Here is an 18,605-nt window from a genome sequence, read left to right on the forward strand (position 1 = left end):
CATGGTCACCTCCCTTAGAATAAAGTAAACAATACCAAATAAAACTTACTCAGAAACTATCGAGATATCGGGAAATCAATCAGAGGCTTAGCCGCTTTCGGAATGTATGCAGATGTACATAGATTACATAAAACAAGATCAGATAGGCCGTTATGCCATTTGATTTACTTTTACAGCATTTTAATTGTAGATCCTAAAAGGGAGCTAGAAGAGGAAAGGAGGAACAAAAAACTTGCATACATTAAGATTACGGGTACTTTATTGTAATTGAAGGGTTTTAATTGTTTAAAATATTTGAAGAATGTTTTTATTAATTTATAATATAGGCAGTTTGGTGTAAGAGCCTTGAAACAAGTGACAACAAATTCCCCTTAATGTGGACTTCTACAAATAAAAGAGCAAACTATGTTTTGCGCTCAATAATCAAGTGGTACGTTCGAAATATTATGGAAGCTTTGGAATAAAGAAAAATAGCCTCAAATTTTACAATTGTGTTTAGAGAATTCGAATAACCAGAAAAAAAAATATATCAAACTCATTGTTACCTAATTAGGCAGATATATTTACGCAACGAATTGTAAAAATTGTAAAAACACCGACGCTCTACGAAGTCTGCAGTCGCTGAACATTCTGAAGGAGGCTCCAATCATTATTTGCGTTTAGACAAGCCACAAATCCTTGCCAAAGAACACCGATTCCTGCCTAGGATGATTCGCGAGGCTATTGAAATTAAAAAACACCCAAATTTCAATAGGGAAGATGGTTGGAAGCTTGCACAAGCCTAGGATCCTGTTCTACATTTAATTAAATCGGATCCCAAAAGACCGGCTGCCAGACCTCAAGACATTGTGAGCTCATTCTGCGTAGATCGGACCGTCAACAGATAAAAATTTAAAAAAGTTGTATATTTGAAAAATGTAGGTAGATATTGTAACTTTGACTTTACGAATGAACAATACCTCAGTCCCCCCCGTGACCATGAAGGCTGCAAAGTCTTCGAAACGTCGGGAGAAAATAATAACATAAAAAACCGCGATAAAATCCGTTTAAATAGTTTTTAGTTTTTATTTCAATATATTTTTAACGTTCCGAATACTTCATTCAAGCCATTAATCTATTTTACATACAGCGATTATCTACATCAAATACTCTATTGATATTTAAAGATCGCTGCGGCTGTATGTCATGTATTCCTTCGCTAGAAAGCAGATCAAGTATAACAAAGTGTGACATCTACGCGATTAATCTCTGATATGCATCGGACAGCACACAGCGCACGCACTTCGCCGTGACGAGTCGATATCTCGGCATTTATCTCGGCGAATATATTTTTGCAATTATAATACTTGTAAAGTAAATATGCGTGTTACTTGTATGATAATGTGGTTTTAATTTTAATAATAAATTAGTGATTCCTTTTTCTAATACAAATTCATACATAATTTCTCAAACACAAATCCCAAAATGAAGTTATATTTTGTTGTAAGATAATTTAATTATTCAGTTTGTAACAGTAACGTAACGAAGTATATTAGTAATTAAATCTACAGACCTAATAAATACTTTTTTCTTTAAAAAACCTATTAGATACTTTTATTTTAATATGAATTATGGAGAAAGAGGAGAAATTCTGCTTAGTGAATTGGTCGCAGTGGCGAAAGTTGAAATGTTTCAAAAGATAATCCGATGCAAAAAAAATAAAACAAACATAAATAAACCTAAAAGGAAAGCCGGTAGGAATTGGATTATATGAACGCTTCTTCACTGACTGGTCGTAAACTCTGTGATATTTTTATAATCTATGACAAAAGTAACAAATGAATAAGAGCAAAAAGTGAACGCACCACGTTTATCGACAGACAGGGGCGACGAATAATTATAAATAAATAATTTATTTTTAGACGTCTTCAATGTAAGACGGCTTTTTATTGAGTGGCAACTCAAACGTACGGCTGGCAAAACAAATTAAAAAAAAAACATTTATCTCTCTGAATTGATTGAATTCTTTTATATAATATTTAAAAAACCGGGACAAATTTAATTCAAGCAATTAAGAAGCTTGTCTTTTTTCACATTTTTAATTCTTTTATTGCTAACAAACATAGGATAAAATTCTAATTAAACACCTATTTATAATCTTAATCTAAACATAGAGAGATAGTCATTATGTACTTCACATTAACAGCACGAAGATAATATCAATAATATCATCCCCATCTATGGTATGACATAAATATTTCAAGACAATTTTATTGTCTATTAGCGTCGAAGGCATTTATCGATACAGCCTATACAGCCTTATAAATTCCACTCGTGTCCTCGTCTCAACAAATGGAACAAAATGCCTAAACAAATTGCGCCGACAGCCATGAGAGAGTCCGCTTTTTGCACTAATTCGGCATACCGAAATAAAAATTCCGACTCCATAAGTAGAAATGGCAAAACTGTCTCATTTCAGAGCGGCGAGTTCTTCGAAGGCGGCCGACTTAACGTGTGCCGTGTCGAAAAACTAAAATGCGAAAATGAAACGATAATATTTTGTTAATAAAAACTTGAAGGCGTGGAATAATTTTTATTCAATTTCACTGCGTGGATAAATGATGATTCCTTTGTTTTTACAGAATGTAATTAAAATATAATGATTTGGTTTTTTATTTTTATTATATTCCTATACGTGTATACCTACTTTAATTTAATGCACGTTGAAATATATTAATTATCTAGAATAATAATGTTTTGGATAAGTAAAGTTTTATGTGGTAAAATTGTACCATTAAAATTTACAATTCCTATAGATTTCCTTTTTTTCATTAAGTATATAACAAATATTAATATAATAATGTCAGTCAAGAGTTTTTAAAAAACTCCTTAGACATATACAAAGAATCATCGCCGCTGTGATGTCCCACGTATCGGAAATTAAATAATTTCGTACCGTTTAAAATTGTCCACTAATTACGCAATTGCTTCACGCTTTTATCGCAGAACAATAATTACAACTCAATGGCTCGTAAGCGTTTATTGTAAGCCACTTATGGAAAGAGACACAAAATGTTATGGTCCATGATTTTGTAGCTCAAACATAGAGGTTTTTCTACTTTTTTAATTTTATTCAATTACTTAGTTCGTTGAAAATATGAATGTAATAATTAATTGGCTGATTCATTTTGAGTCATTAATTCATATTAAGTTTTTAGTCATTTCCACAGCAATCCTAATTTGACTAGATTTATCTCTAAACCCATACCTGAGTTGCCTGGAATTTATGACTTGTTTAACTCGCGTTCTGTCACATATTTATAATAATATAATCTTCTCAACGCTCGGTTATCCAGTTGCACCTCTATCTACCCCTACATGCCTATAGGCTTGAGCTTATGTCACTAACGCTATCAATCTATTAGCCTTATAACAAAGACAACCTTTATGCTCTGTTTGTCAAAGGTGATCCACAGCCCGCCCTGATTTCTTTTCATATAGACAGTTTTATGTCCGTCTGTCCACAGCCATAAAGGCGACCTCGTGACCTAACGACGTCCCAACCCCATCGGAAGGGCCTTGGGCCGTGCCCCAAATGTCCAAGTTTAATATGGGGTCTAAAATTAACGATTGTTTGTATCCGCTGTTCGCTTGATTGAGTTATTCTTTAAGATTCGTTATGGACTGTTGATTATATCAGGGTTAGTTTGGGGTGGTTGTTTATTTTTCCACGTTGTTGAATAAATAAATATATCCGACAATCAATATTATATCATGGCTTGTCGTGGCGTAATTACGCCAGATTTTTGCTAAAACGATGTTTCAAATGTGACTTGTATCTATTTTGTAATTAAAATTGTGGTACTTTTACTTCATCTAAAAATTATAAAACGCGGTATCAAATCCCCTCCAAAAAGTCAAAACATGGCAGTGAAAAATAAGTCTATAAATTATCAAATCATCTCTCGATATTGAAATGTGAAAAATTCTATTTAACCAAAGGTTATTTTACCACCACGTATCCGAAACAATCTGAACTTTGCAATGAAAAAAATGGTTTTACATCACACGAATAGCACCATTAAACCCATAATAGAGATACAGCAATGACACTAGGAATGGGTGGAGCAGGAAGGGTGCGCCTCGCTCTCGTAAACTTTATAGGCCACAGGGCCTCGTGAGGTCACCGGCAAATGGCAAGAGGTAAACTAGGCCTTGGAAATGCGAAAAAATTAACCTATATAGGAATATTGGATCTTAGATATCCCTAGGAATCACTTATAAATGGATTAAATGAGTATAATTTATCTGTTATTTGATTTGAATGCTTCTGGTCAGGGTTTAAATTCTGAACTACTGAAAGATTTAGTTTTGGTACTTTCATAAACGTTTTTTTTTCGCTCAAAACAAATATTGTCTTAATTCGAAATTATTTGCAATATGATCCTTATAGAAATAAAGTAAGCTGAACACATCTATCAGATCATCATATAATAAGAATAAATTAGTAAGAAACTCACCACAATGGGCCCGTTTCTCCCGGTGCTGGTGAGAGTAGCGCCGAACCACTGGTGGGACTTCTCCTCGATCTGACGACCTTGCTTATCCACCAGATTCACTGTAAAGAACATACTCATTAGCATTGCATTGCAAAGAAGAACATTATCTCAATTACTACTAACTTAAGAATATAATCTCGACGTTTGCTGAGGTGGTTTGGATTTTGCAGAATGAACTTAGATTATATCAAATAGATAATTTATAAATAATTTAGTCAAGTTAGATAACCTGCAAGGATCTCGAATTTGCAGAAAAAGGCTAAATTCAACATGACTTTATACGAAATTCAGCATTTTCCTTTTTTTAATTACTTTTAATTATATCAGTCACAGCTTCCAAAATATTGAAATCTTTCTCATAATTAAAAAAAGCATTCGTTCACCGCAAAGCAAGTATTAACCGCTGTAATGACGTAAGTAATGAATACTTTCACTATTATATTAATTGCTTGTGTCAAAATTAAGTTCTTGTGATCACGTTTGGCATACGCCGCGTTCGGCCGTCAGATAAACACGCCGGACTAATTGACTCCATTGTAACACGACTTTAGCTCGGCTAATTTAAGTTTATAGTAAAAATATTCTTTTTTATTTTTAATGTGTAGTTTGACATAAAATAAGCGGTATAAGCATATCGTGTTCAAGGTTGTAATAGGTAAAAGTGTCGCTATACCTAATATAAATTCCAATTCCTGGAAAATTTTAAACAGATTAAGACCCCGAAAATATCACAATGCTTAATACTGTCCATAGACACTGCAAGATTTGACAAACTAGATGATGATAAAGCACTACAATCGTCTACTTAAGAACTGTTTTATAAACCATACCTTTGAGTAGAATATTAAGTAAACATTTAAGGTAATGAACTATGTAATAAAACTTGAGCTGTTATTTAAACGCCTGTTGTCAGCTGAGTCGACGCAGTTTAATAAACTCAGCTCTCAATAACCATATGCTTTGACTTTAGATATAATTTGAGATGTTCCTATCTGTTTATTAAATACCGATGATATTAAAATTCTGACTGTAACTTGACAGCATCTCAACTGATATCGCACTTCAGAGCGATATAAGTAGCATAATACAGTACTTAGACTTTCATACTGCCATATGTATTTTTCTCGTAAGGCAACGGAAACACTCCAATTCATCCGAGCGACGCATACATCATCCATAGTCATTTTTGCCTCTACGTTATTGAATTCTCGGACAAGATAAATGCCGATACATTCTGTATTAAGTTATAGCGATATTTCTTACCTCGTGTACGTTATGCATCATACAAGAATATAAAATTTAAGTGCTCTTTTGATACTTTAACATTTTTATGGACTCTTGGATGAAGAGAAGCTATTTGATGGCCAAGTCAAGTTATTATTTAATTGGAAAAGGACTAATTGGCATAACAGTTGTGTTTTTAGTGAATAAACTGAAATATCATTGAGTGGTGGACGAAGACTTGCTACTTGCTTACTGAACCCCTTCTGACTTATATTTATACAGGAACAATTATAATTAATAGTCGGCCCGTGGTCCGGGCGATTCAAAATTAGACTCTCAATTTTGTTAGAAATTTCTAACAAAATTGTCCATTACTGGGTTCCCTAAAAAGGCTTGACGACAAACATGCATTTTAGTCCAATTAATTTTAAAGACAATTAATTCATTGCCTCATTAATTTCCCGTCAACTTTTAACGTAGAGTAGTCAAAGTGATAAATAGAGCAGACAACGATAATGCCACGTCATAATGACAATAGTAATGAGTTAATGACGGAACCCTCCGGCGCACCCTCCCGCTCCTCCCGAGCCCTCCGAGCCTAATCACTGCGGGGTTAGCCTTTCAGACTGATTGGGTACTGCCGGCGATATAAACGTTGGGTTTATTAGATTAAATAGAGGAAATCAATATGGGATAAGATTTCTGTGTAGAGGCAAAGTATTTTTAATTTAATACCAGTATATAATAATAATAATATCAGCCTTGTATTATATACTGTCCCACTGGTGGGCACGAGCCTCCTCTACTACTAAGAGGGATTAGGTCTTAGTCCACCACGCTGGCCCAGTGCGTCTTGGTCCACACACCAGCAAAAACAAAATCAAATTTTTTCTGGTATGCCGAATCCCTCACGATGTTTTCCTTCACCGTTAAAGCAAGCGATAATTCATAAAGAATACACACATTATTTTTAGAAAAGTCAAAGGGGCATGCCCTTGGGAAACGAGAGAAACGAGCTAAGATCGGCGATAGCCTAGGTGTGGAACGGACTCTCGAGAAGGATGTCCGCTTGTTTAATAAATATGTTTTTTAAATATATTATTTTTTTTTTTGAGGAAAAAGGCAAAACGAAAAGGTCTTTATTAAAAATCATGCTATTACGCACGTACTCCTACCGAATACACAATATCCAATTTCAACAGTATCATTGTTTTATTCATCTGTACACAAAGGCCCTGTCATTAGCTACTGCATATCACTCTTTTGTTACCTACTTAAGTTGAGTAATCTCTTTAGTCATTATGAACTGTTCAATCTTACTCTCACTGATTTATGATAATTTAATTGGTGGTTACTTCCGAGGCATTCTCATAAGAAAGTCGATATGTATAAGTACCATTTTTATGTACATTGCTTCAAGTATTGTAGTTATACATTACACACTGGTGGTAGGTCTCTCATATGTGAGAGTCCGCGTGGGTAGGTACCACTGCAATGTCTATTTTCACCAAGCAGTGTGTAGTCACTATTGTGTTCCGGTTTGAAGGACATTGTAGCCAGTGTAACTACTGGACATAATGAGACTTAACATCTCACGTCTCAGGATGGCGAGCGTAGTGCAATACCAAACAATACTTTGTAATTCAAGGTGTTGGATGGTGTTTCAGTCCCCCCCGTGACCATGAAGGCTGCAAAGTCTTCGAAACGTCGGGAGAAAATAAAATACTAGCACCGCGATAGAATCCGAAAATTAGTTTAATTTCAATGGTGTTTCTACTGTTTATAGGCGGTCGTATTACTTACCATCATGCGAACGGCAAGCTCGTCTCGTCATTCAAAGCAATAATAAAAAAACATAGAAATCCCTCATGATGCAACGAACCTGCTTGTCTTGTCAGGAATAAAAATGGGGTGAAAAGTTATAATTTTAAAGTTGCGTGTTATTTATCAATTTCTAAATCTAATAGGAAGCTATGTCGTTATACGGTAGTGATGAGTTGAATATATATATACGGAATTATATTTACAGACTACCTCGGTGGCTTATTTGTCTCATAGTCTGTAAAAGTGAGGTCTCAGGTTTGACCCTGAGTCAGGCAAAGTGATATTGGGTTTTTATGTCAGTATCAGCCTGGAGTCTTGGAATTTGTGCCCAATATCGCGATAGTCTCGCTCGTTATCACGTCATGGGACGGAATAGGCACGGCCAAAACTGGATGCAAAGTTGCGCATTCCCCTTCGTGGATGAAAGGTGTGAGTGTGTGTTTTTATTTAGTAAAGTTTAGTAACCCAATGAAATATGATTGAAGAAACAATTTACATTATTTTGTAATTCTTTACCTTTTTCATAAAATATGCCCGCCCCTTTGTATTTCAACATTTTGGATAATGTCGGTCGGTGGTAACGTCAATCATCAAACGAGCTACTAGCTCTTCTTATATTCAATCGTACAATAATACGTGGCTCTACCAAAAGTAATAAGGTTTATCAATTTCTTTTTATACTTCCTCTCAGTAATACTGGGAACATCCAAAAAGCATCCATTAATAACTAAATGTCAACTTTCCGCCCACTATTTGTTTTCGGCGTATCTCGCGTCCCAAATAAGTCTTACGATTATAATCTCTGCTGATACCCTTAATGGCTTGCCTTATACGTCGTGATGGTACCACAGGGGGCCAAATTACAGCCTTTAATATTATAGCATGTAAATATTATGTACGGTCTTTATAAAAATCGGTAAGTGTGATCTTAGTGTCCATTATTGGTGCAGGATAAAATTAAAAGAAGTTTTTTGCTTTGATCGAATTTTTAATATCTACTATATTTTATAATGTAATAATATACATTTCACACTACAAATATTTAATATATAGTACATACATAACAGTTACTTATTTTAACATACTTTAATTACCACTTGATAGGGTTTTGTCAAATAATAAGTAGCTTATGTCTGTTAATTTATAATCCTAATAGATAATTAAAAAGGTAAAATAACATTTCTAGACTTTAATTATATAAAGACGCTCTATAAACTATTATCTATAGCATGTTGTAAGATAATTCAGAAGCTAGGAACTGAAAATTAAAGTCAGTAATGCTTTGAAGTAGCTTTTTATTCCATTCCACTATTCCTTTCAATGTTCGTACACAAAATGCTCTCTGACTGAACCGTGTGCAAAATATAAAACTATTTCGAGTCAAAACACTTCTTTGTATGCTATTTTATTTTTGATAGAAATATTATTACATGTGTACTTAGAACTCATTTTGAATGCATAAGGTCTAAATTTTAATTAAAAATAAACAATATTTTTCGTTAAGTTGACCTAAATATTAAAACAAAACTGTTTCGTCTTATATATAGTTAAGTTAATGATAAATGGTTTTCGTTTAACCGGAAACGGATGCCAATCTCTAAAAAATGACAAGCCGTCAAATTTTGACGTACGATCGGCAATTTACCAACATGAAGACATTATTGTGACATCGGACGATTTTTACTTTTTATGGGTGTCGTAATTAACTTGCACGACAGGCCCGCACTCTAATTTGACAGGGAGGTCAACCCCCCCCCGCGCTGCAATGGAATTATATCCGCCAACAATGATTTACTTCCTGGTAAATATTTATATTTTAGGTTGATTGATGTTATTATATTTAACTTGATACTTGGAACCAGTATGAATGAAAAGATTGATGAGTGAATGGGGTTTATTTTAATATAACGGTACTCTACGTATTGAATGAAGTAGGAAGAGTGTAATTATTTTGAGTTGATTAACTTTTGTTTGAGTATCATAAAATGCGATGAAATATTTTTACATGTACTTTATTAATTTAAAACTTATTCCGCTTACTTGTACATTTAAAAACCCGTTTTGGACTATTGAACGACCCCATACGGAAACTAAGACTTCAAACATAAAACATTATTAAAATTTTATAAATTGCAGATTTCCTTACGACATTTTCCTAAACAAAGCAATAACATACATAACTTTTAAATTGAGAATTCCGTATCACACTCAATACCAGTCCAACTTACAAAAAACCAAACAAGCACAATGAAACATTTCCTCCATTCACAAATCGCTAATAAATCACTTTTCAATCGATTTCGTGTAGTTAATGACTATTTACTGGACCATCAGTGGACCGTACATGACATGCACTGGTGAGCTGCGCCATTCTTCAGTACATCGATAGTAACACCCTCAACAATGGAGTCACGCAACATCGACCCGAGTCCATTCCTTTGGCTACGCGATATAATTTTAGGATCTATTTGCTTGCGGCTTCGCTAGCGTCGTCTTATATAAAAAATAGAAACTTAGGTTGAATATTTCTAGAGTTTAACTGCTATAAACTAATGTTTCTTTTAATTTAATGCAAAAGGTTGGATTTAATTACATTCTAATAATTTAGGAGTTAATTTTTAAAATATCACATGAAAGTTATCTGTGTAATAAATCAATGATTACTTGATTCCATATAAAAGTTACTTCAACTATTTATTTCACACAACTGAAATTTAAATGTATCCGTATTGCATGTCCTACGAATATTTTTTTACTTAAAAATTATCCTTCATAAATGTTTACCTGACACACAACGATACCAAGTCAAAATTCCCCTCCAAAAATACAATCGATCGCGTGCCGTCTTTTTTAATAAACCCAAATATACCATTTGCATGATTTTGAAAAGGGTTCATTAATTAAAACGCATCTGACTTCGAACACGTAAATTATGATTTATTATTAATTATTATAATTAATTTGACGTATCTGAGGTGAACAGCTGGTATTGATTTATATGAAGAAACATAAAAAACACACTTTAAATATATTTACACCTTGCTTATGTACAGTATTTATATATAACCAAGCTATTTTATGACTTCCGCCATTTACAAGAAATATCATATTCGCTTTTTTCGATCTATCTCAAAAATCTATCAAACAGAACAAAGTATTTTTGACAAGCTTACAAATGACTTATTTTGATTGGTTCATGCTCGGAATCGGATTAAAGATTGAGATTGGGATCGTTTGTTGGAAACTACTAAGAAGTTCGAAATATATTGCGCAAGAACTCCCAGAGGCGTTCATACTATCAGCAATATTACAATAGTTCTCACCGCATGTGAGAAACGCGCCGCAAATTCTACAAGCTTCAAAATTTGCATATCGTCTTGCCGTGAATACACGGTAAAAATTACTAGCAGAAATCAACTTCAGCAAGTTTTTGCTAATCTAAACCTTGCTTCAAGCTCGTTGCTAGAGTCGAATCGCAAACGTGTCGCAGGCGCACATCAGTCTCAAAGCTATGCATTCCACCTAGATAAGTACTACTGGTTTTTATTTGTAATACCAAGTAGACATGTATTTGCACTGTTGTTTTTATTTAACGGATATTGAAGTTAGTGTATTAGCAGCGTAATAGTATTAAAAACCCAATTAGAACTGATCCGTCTATATACTTTTTCTTATGTTTATGCGAATGTTAGCCATTGAAATAAAAATATTCTCCAGAGTTTATCACGGTTTTTTATATTATTATTTTCTCCCGACGTTTCGAAGACTGTAGCCTTAATGGTCACGGGTCGGACTGAGAAGTTGGTGGTCCGAATAGTCAGTTATAATATCTAGCTACATTTTATAATATTACAAAATTTAAAAATAAATATGATAATAAATATAATAATTTAAAGATAAAATCCGGAAAAAAAGTGTAATTTTAAACAGTGGACTACATATGGCTGATGATCTTATGTTAATCCCATCATCATCATTCAATATCTCATTAATCCATTCTTACTTTTCTGCAAACACAAAGAAAACAAGCCTAACCAAAGTCCAAAATACTCATCTAAACTCTAGCGAAGAAAAACAGCCGAATTGTCTTTCAAAATCAATGGATGTCAAGTAAGCAAACATACGAGATTCTACGTTCGTTCCATTTTTGTTAATATTTACTGTGTAGTTGAACAAAAAATTATTATAACTGGACTCCGAGTTAACACGACCATTTGTTTTTGTTAGATAAAATGGTAAATAGTGTATTTGAAACGATAATAGTGAGAATAAAACAAAAAGTGTAGGAATTACAATATAAATATTGATTGATTAGTTCAGAAATGGGAAATTCGAAAATTTTACTACAAAACTTCCGATTAACAGTAATCCTCATGCTTTTTCCTTTGCCTTTGAAGAGAAGGTTTATCAATATGGAATACAATCGTAATTTTAAGAGCGTTTTGAGATTAAACGCGCAATTTTAAAGTCCTCTCCGCTACTCACAAACCTAGCTAGAAAGTCAATAGACAAATATAATATCATCCCTATATTATATACTGTCCCACTGTTGGGCACGGGCCTCGTCTACTACCGAGAGGGAAAAGGTCTTAGTCTATCACGCTCGCCTAGTGCGGATTGATAGAATTCACACACCATCAAAATTTCTATAGAGAACTTCTTAGCTATAATAGTTTTTCTCACCATGTTTTCCTCCACCATTAAAGCAAGCGATAATTTACAAAACATACACACATGATTTTAGAAAAGTCAGATGTGTGTACCTATGGGTTTTGAACCTACGTACATTCGTCTCGGCAGTCCGTTCCACAACTAATTAGGCTATCGCCGCCTAAATAAACAAACAAATTTAATTAACTTAAAACATGAACGCGACAAACCGTCGCGGCAATATTAAACACTCAATTAAATTACATTCGGAACGATTGGACCAATACAAGGTGGCTATTCCGAACATTCGAAACGATCGAGCGATATTCGAAATCACAAGCGAATGGCGCAATAAGAATTGTAGCTATGTGAAAACTAAAATAGAACGCATTTATCTTTCACCTCGTAAGGTAAAAAATATTACATGGATATATGTAATATTTTTTATCTTACATTCAATGGGAAATAGCTGAATATTGCCCATTTAATTTTTATTCATTTATTCTGAAATAAAACGATATATATGTTAAATTATTGGCTTTAATATTATAACGTACCTGCTATAATTTCACATCTATTTTTAAATAATATTAAAACAAAATATTTTGTCAATTGGAGGATATTAATTTATTTTTGTGTACCTTTATTATAGTACATACCATCTCTAAGTGTCTCTAGCTTCAAACAAAGCGCACAACTACGAATCGAATTATCGGCATACCCACCCAGCACATCGCAGGCTTGTTTGGCCACCAATTAGCCACAAGTGGCCGTTTAGGTCCCGATGTGACCCAATTGAGAAGGGATTGATGGGAGGTACATTTTAATTTGAATGAACGTTGTTTCGGCCGATTAATTGAAGTATTGCCCAATCGTGACCCGGAAATTTTGATGAGAGCGACGAGTTGACCCGACGCGACCCCTGTGCCTTTATTTCTTTGTTTTTCAAGAACGTTTCAATCCGTGATTTTATAAGTGTACTAAAAATTTTAAGTTCCACAATTTGTTTCTTGTATTAAATTATGACAAGAATGAATCCTCATTAAAATGTTCACTTTATTTCTATTATTATATATATTACATATTAGCTTTTGCTCGTGGCTTTGCCTGCGTGACGAAGTTTTCCGGGATTAAAATCCCGCTATATATTTCTCGGAATAGAAAGTAGCTTCTAACCTTCTCAGGGTCTTAAACTATCTCCATACCAAATTTCATAAAAATCCGTTCAGTAGATTTTAAGAAAATCAAAAACATACTAACAGACAGAAAAGGGGACTTTGTTTTATAATATGTATGGATATTTTCAATGAAAATTAGATTTGATTTAAAATCAATCAACAAGAATAATACTACTAAAACAAAATTAAGTTTCGCTTATAAACTCTACTTCAGCAGGTTCAATTTAAATCCGGGATACACCTCAAGACGGCGATAGTTCAGTATTTATGGAATCAGAAACATCTCAACACGACGTCCGGGAGACGCTACAGCGTTTACATTAACTGAAAATTGGCATGAGCACGAACAAATGTGCATAAGTGGCATGTGGTGCGGGTCAACGAACTGCGTTTGCGCATCAAAACGAAATAGCTTCTGGAGAACGAACCAGCTGGCCCCGATACAATTCCGCGCTGTATGGTGACTATGGATTCGTTTTTGCAGATATTTATTGGGTCTCATTGTGTATTGAAAATATAGAATTTGTCTCTCAATATACGACTTAAGTAATGTCATAATCTCGCAGAAATTAGACGGGAACATTTCTCGTTTCACAGAAAATAAGACTTCTAGAGGAACACATAAAATCACCACATTATGAATGCACAATTACTATTCAAGTTCTTTAAGGTCGACAGCGAATGCCCGTTTCTTCTTTCTGGAATTGTGCGTTTGATATGTAATCACTTAACATTGAATAACTTATTGCTTTTCTGTCGCCCTGTATTTAGTGAAAATAAATGAACTCGTTTATATCCGTCTTCTTAATTTTAAAATAACCTGGCTTGTCCTGTGTGGAATGTCCGACAACGAGTAAAGCATGGTGTCCGCAGCACATCGGCCCATTGATTCACGCAACATCAACACGAGTTACTAATGTACTGCTAGTTGCCAGTCGCTAGTTGCCAGTCGCTAGTTGCCAGTCGCTAGTTGCCACTCTATATCGAACTTCTGCAGATCAACTTACTCTACCGAGAAACAGACTGATTGAATGTGCTGATAGATTGTCATATCAATGAACGAAATGAAATAATTTATTCGAATCAGCAAAATGTTAAACATTATTTAGATTGTCCATTTTTTATTCTACCATCAATTCGGAAAGCAGTTTCCATTAAAGAAGGACGGGCAAGATAATCTAATGATGCTCTTTTCAATCATACAACTACATGACATAGAGAAGGTTATTCGATGGTATACGAATTCATAAAATAATAGCAACATGATACCTTACCCTTACTTTGATTTACAAATCACTGAAAGCATAACTGCACTCGACGTCTTGATACTAAATTTTGTTTTCATACCCTATTATGTATATCCGAAACAGTTATTCAGTGGCCTGTAAATGACATGTACTTTCAGCTTGGAAAAATTAATGTTAATTCTATATTTCATTCCCGAAAAAATTCTTAATACAAAGACTCGAGAAATGTTACTTAATTCATAAACACGGCGAATGAACGTACCTCTATTGTTACCCAATATTTTGAAGCGTGTCCTACATGCGGTTGACTAGTAACAGAACACCGACGACCTAGCAACCAAAACGCGACTGACGGACACCTGAACTAACACTGAGAGACGTTAAGAGAACGCAGCAATTGATACAAAATAAAAATGACTTCTTTTATACGGGAACAACAAAGTGACTCCACTGCACCTGATGGTAAAAGGAGTGGAGTCCAATAGAATGTCGACTGACTGATTATCCCTCGGCAGTCGGCGTAATTATGCCGGCCTGTTGGAACCGAATATATACAGGCTGATCCCGGAACGCGACACACTTACGTGGGCCATTATGGCCGGTTTTACCTTGTGTACGGTGGTTGCTAACCGGGCAGATATTAAATATATCACCAACAAGACTGCCTGTTGACTGCCTCATCGGCGTAGTTTTATTACGGACCGACTGCAGTGTTGAAGTCTCGGGTTCGATCCTTGGGTCGGGCAAAGTAATTGAGTTATTCTACTCAGTGATGGCGGTAGGATTGCCCTGTATCACATCATGGGTCAAAATACGCACGGCGGAAAGTACACTGGTTGCGCCTCTAAGAGAGTGTGTGTGTGTAAATAATATTGAGAGCCACCATATTTTTTACAGGGCGGCGCCAGGATGTGCGTAAATTGACACTTGAGTATTACCCGCGTTAATTTTTAATATTGACACTGACATGAAATAATTGATGACCTCAACTGAAATGCTAAATCATTGATCAGTTGAAATATTCAACCAAATTGATTCATTGTATGCATTCGAAAAAAACATATTGTTTTTCGATGTTATAATATTTCTGGGAATCACTGAAAAATATTTACTTAACATAATGTATTCTTAAATATTGTCAGAATTCCAAGAAATGCTGCTTATAAACATAGCAACGTTAGTATTCAACATGAATAAGAATGAATCTAAAAAAAAACTAGTTTCGCCAAATTGGTACGTTAGTGATCTAAAACCGGTTCACAAATGTCATCTCGTCAGATTAATAAGTATTTTGACCTCAAGATTTGTCAAAATATTTAAGATATTTGCTATAGATTATTTTTTTGTCTGTAACTTTTTTAAAACAATTAGACAAGTCATATAAAGTTGGATCGGAGCTAGGCCTCTTGTATGTAATATCAGGGCAGTAAGTATTTTATAACAATTTGAAGACAATTACCTCCAAACTTTACCTTCTTATTCAAAAGAGGATTATATAGAATCTTTATCTTTTACCCGCGATATGAAAGTGCAATACCCTTTTTCCACGCAAGTTACAAATACCATTTAACTGATATATTTTTAGAAGTCAATCCCTAACTTTGGGAGATACATTCCCAATCAAATCACATTGGACAATCCCGCTCTGTATGACTAGGCAATCGAATCCAGGAACGGCTCGCCCGCCAAGATCAAGGCCTACAAAGCATATCAAATATTAAACAAAAAACAGTGATTCGACCCAGCCGTGGTGTCGAGCACGGTCGATTGTACCGCCTTGCGACTTCTTGACTCACGCGCGATCTTATTTTGGGTCATTGAATCATCATTTCTTTCACCATCTTTGAAACGTGTAACGTTATTTATTGAGAATCTCTTAGTATATCCTACTGTTGTGCACTAGCCTTATCTATTATTGGCCTTTGGTTTAGCACCATTCGGGTGATCGTTTCAACTAAAATTAGAATTTATGTAGAATTTTTAGACTTGGGCGCACCTTTCAACTCTGGACACATCTCAAAGCTTAATGTTAGGGGATGATGTTGACCAAGCGGAAATGTCATATAAGTGGTCCTAATAATCCAATACATTGCACAAGCATTTACATATAAAAGCATATAGAACCCAGAGGGGTAGCAGCCCTAGTCTGCCCTTCCCCCTCCCCGGAACGCCCATGAATTTAGGTTTTCTGTTCCCCAGTATTTTCCTTCACCATTACAGTAATATACGTATAGGCAGAATAACTACGAAACCGCAAAGGTGCGTCCTAAATGTCCAGGAATTTTTGCTATAAACACAAACTGAAAAGATTTCTGCTTACCTCATTTCAAGACTTAAATACAGTAGATTCTTTTATTGAATATACATAATACGACAGAAGATATACATACAAAAAGTTGTCAAATTACTAAACAATTTAATGCATGAGTCATTGATAAATTGACATGTCTATTACGTATGCTAACAGGCCGCCAAAAAGCAAACAGCTCGCAAACTAGTTACATTCCCGCGACGGTTACGCGGAAGTATCTCGTTTACGAGATTGTGCCCCCACGCTGCTTGATTTGCTCGTTTGACGGACAAACAAACACTTTTACACATGTAGGAGTTAGATGGATAAGCTAGGAGCTAAATACTTTATATGGAAAAAATAACTATTTTAAATTTAAAAAAACTTTGTTTCCCCTTGCACACTTTTTTCAACTTTATTTAACTTCCAATTAGAATAAAAATAGGTAGCAGATAAATTATTTGATTAAAATATTTACAACAATCATGTTCATTTACATTATAATTGCCTTTACCAAAGCGATAGTAATTCGAATATTTAATTCTGTCACGAGTCGGGCCCGCAATAGGAATCGAACCTGCCCACGCACGGCCGTGGCACCCACATCACCAAATATTAAGGCCCACATACTCTCCGACTACTGATAATTTGCTTACTGCTCACTCAATAATATTGAGCGTTTATGCTTGTAAATAGCTTTAAGATAAGACTAAAGCAATTGTATTTAAGGTCGATTTTGGTTGAGGTAAAGCCGTGATTGGTAGAGCCGTGCTTAGCCAGTCTCCCCCTTAGATATCTTAGAATTACTTCAACATAATGCTCACAGGCACTTGCTGGATACAGGCGGTTTCGTATTGGTCTAGAAATCTTTATAAAAGGTCTATGTTCAGAGTGAATTTCAAAAGGCTGAAGAAGAATAGACAATAACCAGATTATTGGCCATCAGTTGATCCACATAACATACTTATTGGTCTGACAACCCGTTTAAAACAATATTTAGTAATTTGGGACATTATTTCAATCGCCGCACCACTTTTTTGTTACTTTCTAAAATAATAGGGGACCGGCCTATGCTTGATTTTGTACATTATTCTATATGTAATGGTTAATAATACGAAAAAGATGCACTCCTGCGAAAACTGCATAACAATTGGTTAAAAAATGAGCGAGTAATTCATATTTAAAATATTGTAACGTGCAGAAGTGGGCGCGATGTGGGGATATCGCTTCATCTCTTTTTTCGCACGCGTCGTAATTCCCGATGACGTCACATGTGGATATTTCGTCTCTTTTCTGTTTCTTGTTAATTACCCCTTCCACCGAAATTCAAAGACTTATAACTTGTTGATTTTTTACCGGATTTTAATAATTCCTTCTGTGTTATAATTTATATTATGTAAATATTTGATAATAGTAAAGAACAAAAATGAGTCCGGTACCCTATTGATATTTTGACAAATACAAAATGTCACGGCATTTCGTTCGATACATTTTTTCTGACGGGAAATGGCCTTAGTTCATTAACACGGTTTCATTAATAACACATCGCTGATAAGAGAAAAATGTTGATAACAAAAAAGCGGCGGCGAATTGTTTACAAGACACCGTCGATTACAACAATGGAGCTTGTGAAATACAATGCGCTGATAACGGT

General features: G+C 34.7%; 1 protein-coding gene across 1 annotated transcript in view; it reads right to left on the reverse strand.

Moving 5' to 3' along the window:
• LOC119193427 (integrin alpha pat-2-like) overlaps positions 1–18,605 on the reverse strand; it is a 59,320-nt gene that overhangs the window by 19,932 nt on the left and 20,783 nt on the right. Inside the window, exon 3 of the mRNA XM_037447023.1 lies at positions 4,500–4,597. Within this exon, the coding sequence (XP_037302920.1) occupies positions 4,500–4,597 (98 nt within the window). The remainder of the gene's footprint in view (positions 1–4,499; positions 4,598–18,605) is intronic.

Source organism: Manduca sexta, unplaced genomic scaffold (assembly GCF_014839805.1).
Source record: "Manduca sexta isolate Smith_Timp_Sample1 unplaced genomic scaffold, JHU_Msex_v1.0 HiC_scaffold_53, whole genome shotgun sequence".
Classification (NCBI taxonomy): Eukaryota; Metazoa; Arthropoda; class Insecta; order Lepidoptera; family Sphingidae; genus Manduca; species Manduca sexta.